Source organism: Salmo salar, chromosome 18, assembly GCF_965601325.2.
Source record: "Salmo salar chromosome 18, fSalSal1, whole genome shotgun sequence".
Taxonomy (NCBI): Eukaryota; Metazoa; Chordata; class Actinopteri; order Salmoniformes; family Salmonidae; genus Salmo; species Salmo salar.
This window is the reverse complement of record NC_138308.1, coordinates 63,277,334-63,297,649: the sequence shown is the minus strand read 5'-3', so window position 1 is coordinate 63,297,649 and position 20,316 is coordinate 63,277,334. Positions and strand designations below refer to the sequence as shown.

Genomic DNA, 20,316 nt, shown 5'->3' with positions numbered 1-20,316 from the left:
TAGGAAAAATGCCAAGGGGGGTGAATACTTTCGCAAGGCACTGTAAATACCAAATACTAAACTTTTGACTACATTAATACACATAGAAGTGAATTTGTCCCAATGCTTTCGGTCCCCTAAAATGAAGGGACTATGTACAAAAAGTGCTGTAATTTCTAAACAGTTCCCCCGATATGGATACCCTCAAATTAAATCTGACAATCTGCACTTTACTTTTTTTTTTTTTACATTTTAGTCATTTAGCAGACGCTCTTATCCAGAGCGACTTACAGTAGTGAATGCATTCATTTCCTACATTTTTTTCTCACCATACTGGTCCCCCGTGGGAATCGAACCCACAACCCTGGCGTTGCAAACACCATGCTCTACCAACTGAGCCACACGGGACCAGGTAACCTCATAGTCATTGTATCATTTCATATCCAAAGTGCTGGAGTACAGAGCCAAAACAACCTAAAATGGGTCACTGTCCCAATACTTTGGTAGCTCACTGTATTTCTTCAAATGTTTCATGGACCTCTCATTTGGACAGGTTCCTATTGCATGGTTTAAATAAGCCCTGAATAGATTAATCGACACAAGGACCACAGTTGCACAATGGTCCACAGTGGTCACAATTGTCAGCTCAGAACATTAAGACACAGCAAATTAAGGGGGGTATATTAAAAGTGAAGCTATTGATTACATGGGGAGGGAGGGAAGAAATACTGTAGTCAATGTTAGATAGGAGAGGTACCAGAACTAGGGACCAGGAATTTGGAAGTCCAGAACATTCCTCAGAATAGGAGGAGGGGGAACGGCGGGAAGGAGCAGAGGAGAGGAAAGAGCTGGTCACTTGGGACGTACAGTAGAAGGCACAAGGGAAGAGAAAGAGTAGCAGGGAAAACACCTTCAGAGGCACAGAACACACCCCATTCCACCAACTAGAAATAGCAAAAACGCAATCCCTTTTCACAGTCCACTGCAAAAGTGCATAATCAGGGTTGAGGTCTGTTTAATTCCCACTGAGTCTATTCAGAAAGTACATTGAAATTCAATTTGTTGGTCAGAAGTATTTTCAGGAAGTATTTATGTATTGAATAAAATTGTCCTGGTACCCATGTTGTCAAAATACTTAGACTACATTAAACTGTAATATATATGGTTTCAGAATGCATTAGGTCTGAAGAAGCTTAATGAACATGGAAAATTCAAATTACGTCATTCATATTTGCCAGAGAATGTGTGACAGCATTAAAGTGAAAAAATATAGGTCGCATTAGGCTAGGATTGCACTGTGTAGGCCAGGGATGGGAAACTCCAGTCCTTGGGGGCCTGATTGGTGTTACATGTTTACCCCAGCCCGAGCTAACACACCTGACTCCAATAATTAACTAATCATGGTCTTCAGTTTGGAAAAAGTGTGACACCAAGCAGGACTGGAGTTGCCCCTCCTTGGCGTAAGCAAAATAAGTAATACAGTATCATTGGGACACTAAAGCAGTATACTGACACAGACGGTCAATGATACAGGCTATTTAAAAAGACCAGGTCTACAAGCAGGGTCAACAACAGGCCAAAAAACACAACATGGGATGTTAGAAGGGTTATGCTCATGCATGGAAACTGCAGAAAACCAATAGAAAGATGATTTACAACTGCCTGTTGTCAATGGACGACCTCTCAGTTCACTTTTAGTCTAATTTGCTATTATGTTCAGCTTCTTATTACGTGAATGTAAGTGTTTACAAAAAAAGTAAAGACCCATTATTTTAATCTTTGGAGGCTTCAAAATGTGATTTGATTGAAATGATTTTGATAAATGAAATGACAAATTATTCAATGGTGAATAACAATAGTTGACATTTGAGAGAATTGAGAATGGAATTTAGAGTTAAAGGGAAATGTCTGAATTTTTAAACTTCATATTCATTATCTCCATAATCCTCCCAACATCAACAAATGTGAAAATAATGCATTTCTACGTTTTGTAGTCAAAAAGACAGAGGAAGATAGTTGTTTCCAATGACATCATCAACCAATTAGTAGACAATTAGTAGGCAATTAGTAGACAATGCCTACTCATAATTGATTCAAATCACATGATGCACACCGATGATGTCATTGGAAACACTTATCTTCCCTCTTTTTTCGAACAAAACATAGAAATGTGCCATTTTCAAATACAGTATGTTGATATTGGGGTGGTGCTGGAGATGATAAATATCAAGCTCAAAATTTAATTGGACTTTAATCTAATAGTGGAGGTGCATAAAGTTGGACCTGTGCACTTACCACAAATGCCTCATCTCTGTATTGTACATTACTCTCCTTTACTCTTTTTTTTGTGTGTCGTCATTAGCTAAGTATACATGAATCAAATTTTAGCTCCAAGATGCCGGCAATTTGAGAAACCGAAAAAGTATATTGTGCTTATTTATTGGCGCGTTGAACCATAGTTTATAAACTAAGTGGACAGGGGTAAAACAATAACATCATATCTGAATTCCGACATCTTTATGCACCTTTGCCATATGACCCTCATAATGACTCATATAAATGCTCATACAATTTGTATAGCACATTAGCACTATAAATCCTGAGACCCATGAATTATGTCATCAATAACCCAATGAATTTCACTACAGCTATGTCAAATACCATACCACTCCTTCCACATTGTCATAACAACTGTCATATGTCCACTCCACTCAATTAAAGTGATATTCAATTTTCAAAAGATGAAAAATCTGAATCCACTTTGTAAAGAAAAGGCTTAGTTCCTTTCCTTCATTGTCCATTGACACCAGTTCTTCTACATAAAATTATGGGGGTGTCATTCATTCCCCAAGGTAGCATATCTAGATCTACCTTTTCTCCTCTTTCCCCCGGGTCGCCTTTCTCTCCCCTTAAGCCTGGCAACCCCTGCAAAATACAACTAGTTCAGTACTGGTGCCCTGGGGAGTGAATCTGATAAGACCTGATCTAGGAACAGTGTAGATAGAGCATCCACGGAGGGTCACTTCTCTCTCTGACAATGTTACAACCCTAGAAAGGTGAGAAGATGAACATAGAGTAGGAGGAAGAGAGAGGGACAATAAAAGAGATACAAAAAGAACACAAGGGAATGTGCATTATGGAGGAAATGAAGGTACTCAGTGAGAAAGACAGACTAGTGCTGTCATTTTGACAGCCTTATACATCCAGTATATTTGCAGAATGTACTTTGATACAGTGTACATTCATGATAAAATGAAATGACTCCTCTTCAAGAACACATTAAGAAATAACAGCATGCAATATAGGATACAGATATCACAAGTCTGACAGGGACAGACAGAACTGCCTCACTCACATCAAGGCCAGGTGTTCCAGCCGCTCCCTGAAAGTAAACACAGAATAACCTAAGAGCTTTTTCAGATACTGTACTACATGTTTTAAGCTAGTTACGAACTTGTAAGACTGAAATAAGATTGTGATTGTTATTAGAACTGTATTGTGTGTTGGCTGGGATTTTGTTTTTTATCAGAGCACACTTACAGGAAGTCCATAAGGTCCCCTTGGCCCAAGTTCACCTGCAGCTCCTCTCTCACCCTGACACAAGCACAAATAGGCATCACATTTTCACAACACAGGCAACCTTTCTTATATCATATAATTTATCACACACTTACTCTGTCCCCCTTTGGCCCGGCTGGACCGGAGGGACCAACAGGCCCGTCCATACCCTGTGGAGAGGTGGACACAATCGTAAGCAATACCCTCAGGTAAGACAACACTTTGTTCAGACTACATTCCCATATACTGTACCATAATGTTGATATGGTCCACCCCAACCTTTCCTCATGGAAAAGTATGTGTGGGGGCGGGGGGGGGGGGGGGGGGGGTGACGCTGGTTCACATGAAACTCACCCTAATTCCAGGCTTGCTGTCCAAGCCGGAGGCTCCCTTTGCCGTTATGGATGTATGAGTGACATGAACAAGGCGGAATTAATACAAGATGAACACAGTGAAAAGAACAATTATTGTTTAAGGTTGTTATTGGGACGGGGGAAAAACAAAACAGTGTTTCCCCTATATTCATTTAGCAGTGGCGGGTCGACACTCGTTTTCAGTGTAAACTTAAACGGCTAAAACCAGATACTAAAACCTCCAAAAATCTGTACATGTACACATACAGTTGAAGTCAGAAGTTTACATACACTTAGTTTGGAGTCATTAAAACTAATTTTTCAACCACTCCACACATTTCTTCTTAACAAACTATAGTTTTGGCAAGTCTGTTAGGACATCTACTTTGTGCATGACACAAGTCATTTTTCCAACAAGTGTTTACAGTCATTATTTCACTTATTATTCACTGTATCACAATTCCAGTGGGTCAGAGGTTTACATACACTAAGTTGACTGTGCCTTTAAACATCTTTGAAAATTCCAGAAAATGATGTCATGGCTTTAGAAGCTTCTGATAGGTTAATTGACTCGAATGATAGACATAATTTGAGTCAATTGGAGGTGTACCTGTGGATGTATTTCAAGGCATACCTTCAAACGCAGTGCCTCTTTGCTTGACATCATGGGAAAATCAAAAGAAATCAACTTAGACCTCAGATTTTTTTTTCTCCAAAAGCCTGAAGGTACCACATTCATCTGTACAAACAATAGTACGCAAGTAAAAACACCATGGGACCACGTGGCCGTCATACCACTCCTAGAGATGAACGTACTTTAGTGCGAAAAGTGCAAATGAATACCAGAACAACAATAAAGGACCTTGTGAAGATGCAGGAGAAAACAGGTACAAAAGTATCTACACTGCTCAAAAAAATAAAGGGAAAACTTAAACAACACAATGTAACTCCAAGTCAATCACACTTCTGTGAAATCAAACTGTCCACTTAGGAAGCAACACTGATTGACAATACATTTCACATGCTGTTGTGCAAATGGCATAGACAACAGGTGGAAATTATAGGCAATTAGCAAGACACCCCCAATAAAGGAGTGGTTCTGCAGGTGGTGACCACAGACCACTTCTCAGTTCCTATGCTTCCTGGCTGATGTTTTGGTCACTTTTGAATGCTGGCGGTGCTTTCACTCTAGCGGTAGCATGAGACGGAGTCTCCAACCCACACAAGTGGCTCAGGTAGTGCAGCTCATCCAGGATGGCACATCAATGCGAGCTGTGGCAAGAAGGTTTGCTGTGTCTGTCAGTGTAGTGTCCAGAGCATGGAGGCACTACCAGGAGACAGGCCAGTACATCAGGAGACGTGGAGGAGGCCGTAGGAGGGCAACAACCCAGCAGCAGGACCGCTACCTCCACCTTTGTGCAAGGAGGAGCAGGAGGAGCACTGCCAGAGCCCTGCAAAATGACCTCCAGCAGGCCACAAATGTGCATGTGTCTGCTCAAACGGTCAGAAACAGACTCCATGAGGGTGGTATGAGGACCCGACGTCCACAGGTAGGGGTTGTGCTTACAGCCCAACACCGTGCAGGACGTTTGGCATTTGCCAGAGAACACCAAGATTGGCAAATTCGCCACTGGCGCCCTGTGCTCTTCACAGATGAAAGCAGGTTCACACTGAGCACATGTGACAGACGTGACAGAGTCTGGAGACGCCGTGGAGAATGTTCTGCTGCCTGCAACATCCTCCAGCATGACCAGTTTGGCGGTGGGTCAGTCATGGTGTGGGGTGGCATTTCTTTGGGGGGCCGCACAGCCCTCCAAAGAAATAGACCTCATGTGGCTGGAGTGTGTCAGCAGTTCCTGCAAGAGGAAGGCATTGATGCTATGGACTGGCCCGCCCGTTCCCCAGACCTGAATCCAATTGAGCACATCTGGGACATCATGTCTCGCTCCATCCACCAATGCCACGTTGCACCACAGACTGTCCAGGAGTTGGCAGATGCTTTAGTCCAGGTCCGGGAGGAGATCCCTCAGGAGACCATCCGCCACCTCATCAGGAGCATGCCCAGGCGTTGTAGGGAGGTCATACAGGCATGTGGAGGCCACACACACTACTGAGCCTCATTTTGACTTGTTTTAAGGACATTACATCAAAGTTGGATCAGCCAGTAGTGTGGTTTTCCACTTTAATTTTGAGTGTGACTTCAAATCCAGACCTCCATGGGTTGATAAATTGGATTTCCATTGATTATTTTTGTGTGATTTTGTTGTCAGCACATTCAACTATGTAAAGAAAAAAGTATTTCATAAGATTATTTCATTCATTCAGATCTAGGATGTGTTATTTTAGTGTTCCCTTTATTTTTTTGAGCAGTGTATATCCTATATCGATGTAACCTGAAAGGCTGCTCAGCAAGGAAGAAGCCACTGCTCCAAAACTGCCATAAAAAAGCCAGACTACGGTTTGCAACTGCACATGGGGACAAAGATCGTACCTTTTGGAGAAATGTCCTCTGGTCTGATGAAACAAAAATAGAACTGTTTGGCCATAATGACTCGTTATGTTTGGAGGAAAAAGGGGGAGGCTTGCAAGCCAAAGAACACCATCCCAACCGTGAAGCACGGGGGTGGCAGCATCATGTTGTGGGGGTGCTTTGCTGCAGGAGGGACAGGTGCACTTCACAAAATAGATGGCATCATGAGGATGGAAAATTATGTGGATATATTGAAGTAACATCTCAAAACATCAGTCGGGAAGTTATAGCTTGGTCGCAAGTGGGTCTTCCAAATGGACAATGACCCCAAGCAAAATGTGGCAAAATGGCTTAAGGACAACCAAGTCAAGGTATTGGAGTGGCCATCACAAAGCCCTGACCTCAATCCTATAGAAAATTTGTGGGCAGAACTGAAAAAGCGTGTGCGAGCAAGGAGGCCTATAAACCTGACTCAGTTACACCAGCTCTGTCAGGAGGAATGGGCCAAAATTCACCCAACTTATTGTGGGAAGCTTGTGGAAGGCTACCCGAAACATTTGACCCAAGTTAAACAATTTAAAGGCAATGCTACCAAATACTAATTGAGTGTATGTAAATTCCTGACACACTGGGAATGTGATGAAAGAAATAAAAGCTGAAATAAGTAATTCTCTCTACTATTATTCTGACATTTCACATTCTTAAAATAAAGTGGTGATCTTAACTGACCTAAGACAGGGAATTTTTTACTAGGATTAAATGTCAGGTATTATGAAAAACTTAGTTTAAATGTATTTGGCTAAGGTGTATGTAGACGTCTGACTTCACCTGTATAAAGTATGAAGAAAAGATAATGAATGGATCTATATATATTTTTTAAACAAGATCATCTTTGAGAACTAACAACTACCTAAATTAAAACTAGACAGTCAGGGAGAATCTAAAATAAAAAAAAAAGCATGATTTTGATTTTATTGTGACGTTTAAGTCAATCAAATAGCATACGAACACGGCATAAGCCATGGCAAAATGTGTAGAATTGCCGTAAATGAGGTTTAAAACAGCAAAATGTTGTCTCTGCTGCCAAGAGGAGAGCCTGTAAAATGTTGGGTCTGAGACTACACGCCCCCCACCTACGCTAACTTTACCACCACTGGTGAAAGAAATCCTAGGGGAAACACTGCAGGGAGGTTGAAATGCTGTTGGCACAAGCAGGCGAAGGAGAGAGAAAGACAAACGCAGCAGAAGACAGACAGATACAGACACAAAAGAGACACAAATAAATATATGCTGTGCAGGAATGCACACAAAGAGCAGGAAATAGACCAGGGGCTGAAAGCAGAGGAGAGGGTTTTGCGGTGGAAAATGGAGGACAGGGTTGTGGTGGTGAGATGATTTCTCAGGATGGAGGACTGAGTGTTGCACTTACGGGGAGGCCCAGGGGTCCTCTGTCCCCCTTGTGCCCTGACTCCCCGCGTACTCCCTTCAGACCATGATTCCCAGCCTCCCCCTAAATACAAGAGGAGTGGCAGAGGTTGACTTAGGAGCAGGGGATGAGCAATACGTGGATGGACAGAATTCAGTAGACACATACTGCTTTAAGCTCCATTTCCCTAGATCCTGGTCCTGGATAACTATAAGGTGTGCAGGCTTTTGTCCCAGCTCAGTATCGACACCCCTAATTCAACTAATCAACTGCTCATAAAAACTTTGATTAGCTGAAGCAGCACATACTGCCTCAGAGTCAAATTCATTAATAGCTCCATTAATGTCCCAAATATAATTTTCTCCAGCCAAATTGTCCCGGCAGAATTATATAAAACATTTGGTGGCATTGGGATTGGGCCAAACTATTCTATCACAGCCCAGATTTCTTTGCAGGACATTGGAATTTGCAGCATGGTATACAGTTTGCCAGTACCTAACAAGGAAAGGTATAATAATAATAATATATATATATATATATATATATATATATATATATATTACATTTATCTAATGGTTACACTATTAACATTTGAATGTGTTTTGCATGCATTTTATAAAAGCAAAAGCAAGCTGTCTTATCTGCAAAATTGCAAAAGCAATTTTCTTATCTGGATTTACCTTTGGTCCAGGGAAGCCATGGGGTCCCTGAAAAACAGAATCAAGAAAATGCATGTGTTTTGATTAGTTGCATCATTTCATTTGACCTGATGACATTTTGACATGGAATTAATGTAATTTCCTACTAAATAGCAGTTTCAGGAAAATGCATTAGGAGCAAGCTATGACCGTTCACTTCAGAAGAAGCTACGGTTGTGAAACTCAATACAGTATCTTATTAGTGGATCCATGATAAACTTTTACTGTACCTCTGTTATTTGATCTAAGTATGTTTATGTGGGCATTGTTGTGGAATAACACTGGGAAGATAACTAGCCCTATATCGCTGAGTGAACATGCAGATAATGGGAAAAGCGGATTTCCATAAGTAAAAGTGGATTGCTGAATCATAGTATTTCAGGTGCAAGAATCCCTTAACACTCCAGATAGGACAAGTCCTGACCATAAATAAAATCATGAAATGTGACTACTTGGCTTTGGATAGTAGTTATCGGGACAGTTACCCAGACACATATTAAGCCTAGTCCCTGACTAATAAGCATTCTCAATGGATATTTTTAGCCCAGGACTAGGCTTAATCTGTGTCTGGGAAGATACCTCAAATAGGACAAGTTTGTTTGACAATCAGAATACATACATTTTTGTCAACTGCTTATGATAAATAAAACCATAAAATCATACAATTGTATTACTTGACTTTTGTCTATGTCCAAGGATGATAGGTACTGCAGTGTGCAAAATATTTCTCAGCATAATTTGAGACACTCAAATTTTTGCCACAAATTTATTTACATCCCTGTTAGTGAGCATTTTTCATTTGCCAAGATAATCTATCCACCTGACAGATGTGGCATATCAAGAAGCTGATGAAACAGCATGATCATTACACAGGTGCACCTTGCGCTATCGACAATAAAACGGCACTCAAAAATGAGCAGTTTTGCCACACAACACAATGCCCAGGACTTCCACATCTGGCTTCTTCAACAACCTGTCAGAAACCGTTTCATATGCGTGCTCATCGTCCTCACCAGGGTTTTGACCTGACTGCAGTTTGGTGTCGTAACTGATGGAATGCTACCATTGCTCACTCATTTTGCTCTCCTGCGCCTGACTTCATGCACCAGCTACACTCACCTTCTGACAGAATCACGCACCAACCCATATGGAGTCAGCAGGAGCAGACACCCCCGGATTAGAGGTCGAGGAGCGCGTCCAGCAGCAGGCAGCCATGATACAACATCTCGGCATCGCCATGGATCGCGTCCTGCAGAATATGAATCGCTGGGAGAGAAGAGGAGTTCCTCCAGCGCCTCCACCAGCACCACCAAGGGCACCACTACTCACCCCTCCTTCACCCGGTCCCAGTGGGACTCAGCTCGATCTTCCGAAGAAGTATGATGGGACGGCTGCGGGATGTTAGGGGTTCCTACTCCAGCTGGAGCTCTACCTAGCAACCGTCCACCCGGCTCCTTCGGGCCATGAGAGCATGTCCACCCTCATCTCCTGTCTCTCAGGGAAAGCCCTGGAGTGGGCCAACGCCGTATGGGAGGAAGAAGAAGCGGTGTTGGACCAATTGGAGGATTTCACCCGCCGCTTCCAGGCAGTTTTCGACCACCCGCCTGAGAGTAGAGCGGCGGGTGAACGTCTCATCCAACTTCGGCAGGGGATGAGGAGCGCACAGGAGTTCTCTCTGGACTTTCGGACCCTGGCCGCCAGCGCGGCATTGTACGACAGGGCCCTGATCGATCACTACCGTTGTAGTTTCAGCGAGGACGTCCGTCGGGAGTTGGCCTGCAGGGACACCACTCTCACCTGGTGGACCTGTCCATCCGGATGGATAACCTGCTGGCTACCCGTGGACGTCCAGATCGGGGTCTGTCGATTCCATCCCCCAGCACCACAGCTCCTACGCCCATGGAGCTGGGAGGTGCTGCACGTAGGGCGACCGAAGGAGGGGCCGGTCCATGCACCATGTGTGGCCGCAGAGGGCACACTGCCGGTCGGTGCTGGAGAGGTTCCACTGGGAGTCGAGGCAGCAGGCAGGGCACTCTTGTGTCACCCTAGGTGAGTCGGCACCAGGCTCACCCAGAGCCCTCTGTTGCACACATGTTTGTGTATAATAATTTTCCTGAGTTTTCCCGCATTCCCAGCATTAGGCGCTCGTAGATTCAGGCGCAGCTGGGAACTTCATTGACAGATCATTTGCCCATAGTGTAGGGATCCCTTTTGTTCCAGTGGATATGCCCTTCCCAGTTCACGCCCTAGATAGTCAACCATTAGGGTCAGGGGTAATTAGGGAGGACACCGCTCCACTGGGCATGGTGACGTGGGAGGATCACAAGGAGAAAATCCGTTTTTTCCTTATGGATTCTCCTGCGTTTCCCGTGGTGCTGGGCATACCCTGGTTGGCCTGTCATGACCCCACTATTTCGTGGCAACAGAGGGCTCTCACGGGGTGGTCACGAGAGTGCACAGGGAGGTGTTTAGGGGTTTCCGTTGGTGCGACTACGGTGAAAAGTCCAGACCAGGTCTCCACCGTGCGCATCCCCTCTGAATATGCCGATTTGGCTCTCGCCTTCTGAAAGAAGAAGGCGACTCAATTACCACCCCATCGACGGGGGGATTATGCGATAAATCTCCTGGTAAACGCAGCACTTCCCAGGAGTCACGTGTATCCCCTGTCACAGGAGGAGACGGCAACTATGGAAACATATGTCTCCAAATCCCTGGGGCAGGGGTACTGCCTCCTCGAGTTTCTTGAAGAAGGATGGAGGTCTGCGCCCGTGTATTGACTATCGAGGTATCAACCAGATCACTGTTAGGTACAGTTACCCGCTACCTCTCATAGCCAGTGCGATTGAGTCAATTCACGGGGCGCGCTTCTTCACCAAGTTGGATCTCAGGAGCACTTACAACCTGGTGCGTATCCGGGAGGGAGACGAGTGGAAGACAGCGTTCAGTAACACCTCAGGGCACTATGAGTACCTCGTCATGCCGTACGGTTTGATGAATGCTCCATCAGTCTTCCAGGCCTTTGTAGACAAGATTTTCAGGGACCTGCATGGGCAGGGTGTAGTGGTATATATTGATGACATCCTGATATACTCCGCTACACGCTCCGAGCATGTGTCCCTGGTGCGCAGGGTGCTTGGTCGACCCGTTGGAGCTTGACCTGTACGTCAAGGCTGAGAAATGTCTGTTTTTCCAACAGTCCGTCTCCTTCCTAGGTTACCGCATTTCCACTTCAGGGGTGGAGATGGAGAGTTACCGCATTTCAGCTGTGCGTAATTGGCCGACTCCCACCACGGTAAAGGAAGTGCAGCGGTTTTTAGGGTTTGCCAACTACTACCGGAGGTTTATCCGGGGCTTTGGTCAGGTACCGGCTCCCATTACCTCACTGCTGAAGGGGGGACCGTTGCGTTTGCAGTGGTCAGCTGAGGCAGACAGGGCTTTTGGTCAGCTGAGGGCTCTGTTTACCTCAGCTCCCGTGCTGGCTCATCTAGATCCCTCTTTGGGGTTCATAGTGGAGGTGGACGCGTCCAAGGCTGGGATAGGAGCCGTGCTCTCTCAGCACTCGGGCACGCCTCCAAAGCTCCGCCCCTGTGCCCTCTTTTCGAAGAAGCACAGCCCGGTGAGGCGAAACTATGACGTGGGGGACCAGGAGTTGTTGGCTGTCGTCAAGGCCTTGAAGGCGTGGAGACATTGGCTTGAGGGGGATAAACACCCTTTTCTCATCTCATCCTTTTTTTCCAAGATGGCGTAGCAGTTCAGACGTCCTCTACCCTCCTCTTGTCGTGTCCCGTGTATATATATATTTAAAAAAAAAATTTCTTCACTTATCTTTATATATATATATATATTTTTTTTTTAATTCTAAATACTCAACCTCAAAGCACTCTCCTGCAACCCGCCTCACCAATTTAAAAAAGAAAGTATTATTTACCTCATCTGAATTCCACAACAGAAGCTAGCAAGTGTTTAGCCATTTTCACTGGCTAACGTTGAAGTTCAGCTAGCCACGGTTAGCTGTCCTCAGCTATCCATTAGCTCGAATAGCTATCGCCAGTTTTTGTACAGCGCGACTCAGACCAGAGCATACCGGACCTATTCTCTCTCCTTTCCCCGATTTCTACCGCAGGCTCTGGACATTTATACCTGGATCTTGCAGCTAACTAGCTGCTACCTGAGTGACTATTGGCAACGTCGGTCACGGAATTAACACACATTATTACGGAGCTAGCCAGCTAGCCAGCTGAAGAGTTCCGTCAGCCACTCCTGGGCTATTCCTGAGCTAGCCAGCTGAAGTGTCTCCTGGGCTACAACTCACCTATCCTGACCCGTTTTACTGCCGATGCGGAGCCCCATCGGGTCTTCACGACTGGACCACCGACGTTATCTGCCCGAGGGAGTTATCCAACTGGCCCCTCCGTCGCGACGTAACCTGATCGCCCATCTGCGGCCCGCTAATCGTTAGCTGTCTTTTCGGCTGCGATCTGAATAGGTCTATCGGACACTTTTCTTGGGCCACTATAACTAACTATTTTGCCAACTTGGACTGGTCCCCCCTTCCACACGGAACCCCACTAACCCACAGACGGAAACGCACGAGGTGGCTAAAAACAGACCTCCCTCCCATCTTCCACCAGCTTGCTACCTATGGCCCGGCTAGCTGTCTGAATCTCACTGGACCCTTTGATCACTCGGCTAAGCATGCCTCTCCTTAATGTCAATATACCTTCTCCATTGCTGTTCTGGTTAGTGTTTATTGGCTTATTTCACTGTAGAGCCTCTAGCCCTGCTCATTATACCTTATCCAACCTCTCAGTTCCTCCACCCACACATGCTATGACATCTTCTGGTTTCAATGATGTTTCTAGAGACAATATCTCTCTCATAATCACTAAATGCCTAGGTTTACCTCCTCTGTACTCACATCCCACCATACCTTTGTCTGTACATTATACCTTGAAGCTATTTTATCGCCCCCAGAAACCTGCTCCTTTTTCTCTCTATTCTGGACGTCACAGACGACCAATTCTTATAGCTTTTAGCCGTACCCTCATTCTTATTCTTCTCTGCACCTCTGGGGATGTAGAGGTGAATCCAGGCCCTGCAGTGCCTGGCTCCACTCCTACTCCCCAGGCGCTCTCTTTTGATGACTTCTGTAACCGTAATAACCTTGGTTTCATGCATGTTAACATTAGAAGCCTCCTCCCTAAGTTTGTTTTATTCACTGCTTTAGCACACTCTGCCAACCCGGATGTCCTAGCTGTGTCTGAATCTTGGCTTAGGAAGTCCACCAAAAACTCTGAAATCTTCATCCCTAACTACAACGTTTTCAGACAAGATAGAACGACCAAAGGGGGCGGTGTTGCAATCTACTGCAGAGATAGCCTGCAGAGTTCTGTCCTGCTATCCAGGTCTGTACCCAAACAATTTGAACTTCTACTTTTAAAAATCCACCTCTCCAAAAACAAGTCTCTCACCGTTGCCGCCTGCTATAGACCCCCCTCGGCCCCTAGTTGTGCTCTGGACACCATATGTGAACTGATTGCCCCCCATCTATCTTCAGAGCTCGTGCTACTAGGTGACCTAAACTGGGACATGCTTAACACCCCAGCCATCCTACAATCCAAGCTTGATGCCCTCAATCTCACACAAATTATTAATGAACCCACCAGGTACAACCCCAAAGCCGCAAACACTGGCACCCTCATAGATATCATCCTAACCAACGTGCCCTCTAAATACACCTCTGCTGTTTTCAACCAAGATCTCAGCGATCACTGCCTCATTGCCTGTACCCGTAATGGGTCAGCGGTCAAACGACCTCCACTCATCACTGTCAAACGCTCCCTGAAACATTTCAACGAGCAAGCCTTTCTATTCGACCTGGCCCTGGTATCCTGGAAGGATATTGACCTCATCCCGTCAGTAGAGGATGCCTGGTTATTTTTTTTAAATGCCTTCCTCTCCATCTTAAATAAGCATGCCCCTTTCAAGAAATTTAGAACCAGGAACAGGTATAGCCCTTGGTTCTCCCCAGACCTGACTGCCCTTAACCAACACAAAAATATCCTGTGGCGTTCTGCATTAGCATCGAACTGCCCCCGCGATATGCAACTTTTTAGGGAAGTTAGAAACCAATACACACAGGCAGTTAGAAACGCCAAGGCTAGCTTTTTCAAACAGAAATTCGCTTCGTGCAACTCCAACTCTAAAAAGTTCTGGGACATTGTAAAGTCCATGGAGAATAAGAACACCTCCTCCCAACTGCCCACTGCACTGAGGATAGGAAACTCTGTCACCACCGATAAGCCCACTATAATTGAGAATTTCAATAAGCATTTTTCTACGGCTGGCCATGCTTTCCACCTAACTACCCCTACTGCATTCAACAGCACTGCACCCCCCACAGCTACTCGCCCAAGCCTCCCCCATTTCTCCTTCTCCCAAATCCATTCAGCTGATGTTCTGAAAGAGCTGCAAAATCTAGACCCCTACAAATCAGCTGGGCTTGACAATCTGGACCCTTTCTTTCTAAAATTATCTGCCGAAATTATTGCAACCCCTATTACTAGCCTGTTCAACCTCTCTTTCGTGTCGTCTGAGATTCCCATAGATTGGAAAGCAGCTGCTGTCATCCCCCTCTTCAAAGGAGGTGACACTCTTGACCCAAATTGCTACAGACCTATGTCCATCCTACCCTGCCTTTCTAAGGTCTTCGAAAGCCAAGTCAACAAACAGATTACCGACCATTTCGAATCCCACCGCACCCTCTCCGCTATGCAATCTGGTTTCAGAGCTGGTCATGGGTGCACCTCAGCCACGCTCAAGGTCCTAAACGACATCGTAACCGCCATCGATAAGAAACAATACTGTGCTGCCGTATTCATTGACCTGGCCAAAGCTTTTGACTCTGTTAATCACCACATCCTCATCGGCAGACTCAGTAGCCTTGGTTTCTCAAACGATTGCGTTGCCTGGTTCACCAACTACTTCTCTGACAGAGTTCAGTGTGTCAAATCGGGGGGCCTACTGTCTGGACCTCTGCCAGTCTCTATGGGGGTACCACAGGGTTCAATTCTTGGGCCAACTCTTTTCTCTGTATACATAAATGATGTCGCTCTTGCTGCTGGTGAATCTCTGATCCACCTCTACGCAGACGACACCATTCTGTACACTTCTGGCCCTTCTTTGGACACTGTGTTAACAACCCTCCAGACGAGCTTCAATGCCATTCAACTCTCCTTCCGTGGTCTCCAACTGCTCCTAAACACAAGTAAAACTAAATGCATGCTCTTCAACCGATCGCTGCCTGCACCTGCCCGCCTGTCCAGCATCACTTCTCTGGACGGTTCTAACTTAGAATTTGTGGACAACTACAAATACCTAGGTGTCTGGTTAGACTGTAAACTCTCCTTCCAGACTCACATCAATCATCTCCAATCCAAAGTGAAATCTCGAATTGGCTTCCTATTTCGCAACAAAGCATCCTTCACTCATGCTGCCAAACAGACTTCGGCGATGTCATTTACAAAATAGCTTCCAATACCCTACTCAACAAGCTGGATGCAGTCTATCACAGTGCCATCCGTTTTGTCACCAAAGCCCCATATACTACCCACCACTGCGACCTGTACGCTCTCGTTGGCTGGCCTTCGCTTCATAATCGTCGCCAAACACATTGGCTCCAGGTCATCTACAAGACCCTGCTAGGTAAAGTCCCCCCTTATCTCCGCTCACTGGTCACCATAGCAGCACCCACCTGTAGCACGCGCTCCAGCAGGTACATCTCTCTGGTCACCCCTAAAGCCAACTCCTCCTTTGGTCGTCTCTCCTTCCAGTTCTCTGCTGCCAATGACTGGAACGAACTACAAAAATCTCTGAAACTGGAAACACTTATCTCCCTCACTAGCTTTAAGCACCAGCTGTCAGAGCAGCTCACAGATCACTGCACCTGTACATAGCCCGTCTATAATTTAGCCCAAACTACTACCTCTTCCCCTACTGTATTTATTTATTTTATTTATTTTGCTCCTTTGCACCATATTATTTATATTTTATCTCTGAACTTTCTTCAAACTACAAATCTACCATTCCAGTGTTTTTCTTGCTATACTTTATTTACTTTGCCACCATGGCATTTTTTTGCCTTTACCTCCCTTATCTCACATCATTTGCTCACATTGTATATAGTCTTATTTTTATTTGTATTTTATTTTTTATTTTTTTTCCTACTGCATTCATTGATTGTATGTTGTTTTACTCCATGTGTAACTCTGTGTTTTTGTATGTTGTCGAACTGCTTTGCTTTATCTTGGCCAGGTCGCAATTGTAAATGAGAACTTGTTCTCAACTTGCCTACCTGGTTAAATAAAGGTGAAATAAATAAAAAATACAAATAAAAATCTGGACTGGCCCCCGCAATCTGGAGTACATCCGGGCGGCGAGGAGACTGAATCCTCGCCAGGCAAGGTGGGCCATGTTTTCACCCTATCATACAGACCAGGTTCCCAGAACGCGAAGGCAGACGCACTGTCCCGGATGTATGACACAGAGGAGCGGCCCATGGATCACACACCCATACTTCTGGCCTCTTGCCTGGTGGCACCGGTAGTGTGGGAGCTAGACGCGGACATCGAGCGGCGTTACGTACAGAGCCCACTCCCCTCCAATGTCCAGCTGGTTGTCTGTACATTCCATCTGCTGTCCACGACCGTTTGATCTATTGGGCCCACACGTCACCCTCCTCTGGTCATCCAGAGTTGTTGGTCGGACAGTGCGCTGTCTTTGTGAGAAGTACTGGTGGTCCACTTTGGCTAAGGATGTGAGGGTTTATGTCTCCTCCTGCTCGGTGTGCGCCCAGTGCAAGGCCCCTAGGCACTTGCCCAGAGGGAAGTTACAGCCCTTACCCATTCCACAACGGCCGTGGTCGCACCTGTCGGTGGATTTCCTAACGGATCTTCCTCCATCACAGGGTAACACCACAATCCTGGTCATTGTGGAACAGTTTTCCTTACGGCCCTACAGACTGCGGAGGCCTTGTTTTCACACGTCTTCCGGGGTGCCTGAGGACATAGTATCTGATCGAGGTCCCCAGTTCACGTTGAGGGTCTGGAGGGCATTCATGGAACGTCTGGGGGTCTCGGTCAGCCTTACTCTTCAGGGTTTTCACCCCGAGAGTAACGGGCAGGTGGAGATTATGAACCAGGATGTGGGTAGGTTTCTGCGGTCCTATTGCCAGGACCGGCCGGGGGAGTGGGCGGCATTCGTGCCCTGGGCAGAGATGGCCCAGAACTCGCTCCGCCACTCCGCCACTCCTCCACTAACCTCTCCCCCTTCCAGTGCATACTGGGCTACCAGCCAGTTCTGGCACCTTGGCATCAGAGCCAGATCGAGGCTCCTGCGGTGGATGACTGGTTTAGGCGCGCTGAGGAGACATGGGACGCCACTCATGTGCGCCTTCAGCGGGCCGTGAGGCGCCAGAAAACCTGCGCAGATCGCCAACGCTGTGAGGCCCCGGTGTTCGCACCGGGACCATGTCTGGCTCTCGACCCGAAACCTTCCCCTCCGTCTGCCCTGCCGGAAGCTGGGCCCGCGGTTTGTGGGGCCATTCAAAGTCCTGAGGAGACTGAACGAGGTATGTTACAGGTTACAGCTTCCCCCCGATTATCGAATTAACCCCTCGTTCCATGTGTATCTCCTCAGGCCGGTGGTGGCTGGTCCACTCCAGGAGTCTGAGGTGTGGGAGTTTCCTCCGCACCCTCTGGACATCGAGGGGGCCCTGGCGTATGCAGTTCGATCCATACTGGATTTGAGGCGTCGGGCGAGGGGCCTTCAGTACCTTGTGGAGTGGGAGGGGTACGGTCCGGAGGAGAGATGCTGGGTGCCGGTGGAGGACGTGTTAGACCCATCAATGCTGCGGGAGTTCCACCGTCTCCATCCGGATCGCCCTCCGCCTCGCCCTCCGGGTCGTCCCCGGTGCGCTGCTGGAGCCGCGCGTCAAGAGGGGGGTACTGTCACGACTTCTGCCGAAGTCGGTCCCTCTCCTTGTTCGGGCGGCGTACTGTCACGACTTCTACCAAAGTCGGTCCCTCTCCTTGTTCGGGCGGCGTCACCGGTCTTCTAGCCATCACTGATCCACCTTTCATTTCCATTGATTTTGTCTTTGTTTTCTACACACCTGGTTTTCATTCCCCAATTACATGTTCATATATTTAACCCTCTGTTTCCCCCATATTTTTGTGCGTGATTGCTTCTATGTTCATTTTGGTACATGATGGCTGGTTTCTCGACGGGTGCTGTTTTCACCGGTGCGTAATATTTACCGTTTTGTTATTGGTCAAGTGTATTTGTTACCTTGTGCCTTTATTTTTGAGTAAAGTACGTTGCACTAGCTACACTCACCTTCTGACATGTACAGCTTTAAGAAAAGGGTGGTACCATATTGTCTCTTTGAACTATGACACATATTGCATGAACAATAACATCAACATGAACAATAACTTCAGGGTCTTGTTATTTCATCTACATGACACATTATAACAGCTTAGACTGAAACGCCATGACACTGAATCCAAAATTCAATGGCAATCTAAAATCTGACTGGCTGTCTGGCTTGCACTTACATTTCCTTGTATGGTAATATGCCTCTTGGCCACTGCATAGACCAGCCAGAGATGCATTTTAGTTGTTTACCACTCAGAAAAAAAGGTGCTCTCTAGAACCTTAAAAGGTTCTTTTGGCTGTCCCATTTTGAAGAACCCTTTTTGATTCCCTGTAAGAACCCTTTTGGGTTCCATGCAAAACCCTTTCCACAGAGGGCTCTACATGGAACCCAAAAGAGTTCTACCTGGAACCAAAAAGGGATCTACCTTGAACCAAAATGGGTTCCCCTATGAGGACCGAAGAACCCTTTTGGAACTTTTTTTCTAAAAGTGTAGTGGATGTTCTAGGGTAGGGGTTGCAGCTCTGGTTCTCGAGGGTGTCACACTTTTACTCCAACCGAACATTAACACACCTGATTCAAATAATCAACTAATAGTCTTCACTTTAGACCACAATTACAATTTGTTTAATTAGATGTGTGTGTGTGACACAAATACGGCCCTTGAGGACTGGAACTGCCCAACCTTGATTTAGGGGGACAACTCACCATGGGGCCTGGGGGGCCATGGGGCCCAGGTGCTCCAGGTTGGCCAATAATCTGCATGTGAGAGGGAGACAATCTGATCAGGTTGAACCAATATTACTCAAATGGTTACATAATCACCATTATATAGCTTTTGTCATCATATAGCACTGTAAGATCATACACTGACCGTTTCAGGCCTATGAAGTGAGAAAACCTAAGTGTGAAGGAACTTCCCTGATGCTTTATTGGTATCTTGAATAAATGCATTGCTATATGTAGATGTAATACATTTGTATGTCCGTTTTGAGTTAACTTACTGAGGGCCCTTCAGGACCAGGCAAACCAGAATCACCCTTATCTCCTTTCAATCCATTGACGCCCTAAGAAACAGAACATTCATTATGACATTCTAAAGAATGCTGCTCAAAGTGTTCAAGACTTAATAAATCAACAGTCAGCATATCTTATCTGTAAATGCTGTCCTACAAAAGGAAGTTATAGTGGTTATTGTCAACACTGAAGCTATTTGCTATCACCTATTGGTGTCAGGAATAATTCATATGTGTTAAGGTTAATCAATAGACTCTTACTGGTAAACCAGGTAAGCCAACAGTTCCTTTATCTCCAGATGTGCCAGGGATTCCCATGTCTCCTTTGGAACCTTTGAAACCCTGGGCAGAGGTAGAGTAATCAGAATGACAATCAAAATG

At 45.8% G+C, this 20,316-nt stretch overlaps 1 protein-coding gene across 17 annotated transcripts in view; it reads right to left on the bottom strand.

The window, feature by feature from the left end:
- Nucleotides 1-20,316, bottom strand: part of col25a1 (collagen type XXV alpha 1 chain) — a 193,911-nt gene that overhangs the window by 10,271 nt on the left and 163,324 nt on the right. For 6 of the 17 annotated variants that reach the window (XM_082965040.1, XM_082965039.1, XM_082965050.1 and 3 more), the window contains 10 exons: nt 20,197-20,277; nt 19,924-19,986; nt 19,628-19,678; nt 8,467-8,493; nt 7,790-7,870; nt 3,892-3,927; nt 3,654-3,707; nt 3,520-3,573; nt 3,335-3,361; nt 2,851-2,904 (listed from right to left, as the gene is read on the bottom strand). In XM_082965040.1, the coding sequence (XP_082821166.1) occupies nt 2,851-2,904; nt 3,335-3,361; nt 3,520-3,573; nt 3,654-3,707; nt 3,892-3,927; nt 7,790-7,870; nt 8,467-8,493; nt 19,628-19,678; nt 19,924-19,986; nt 20,197-20,277 (528 nt within the window). The remainder of the gene's footprint in view (nt 1-2,850; nt 2,905-3,334; nt 3,362-3,519; nt 3,574-3,653; nt 3,708-3,891; nt 3,928-7,789; nt 7,871-8,466; nt 8,494-19,627; nt 19,679-19,923; nt 19,987-20,196; nt 20,278-20,316) is intronic. The other 11 variants (XR_014381379.1, XR_014381380.1, XM_082965046.1 and 8 more) reach the window with 3 other exon arrangements.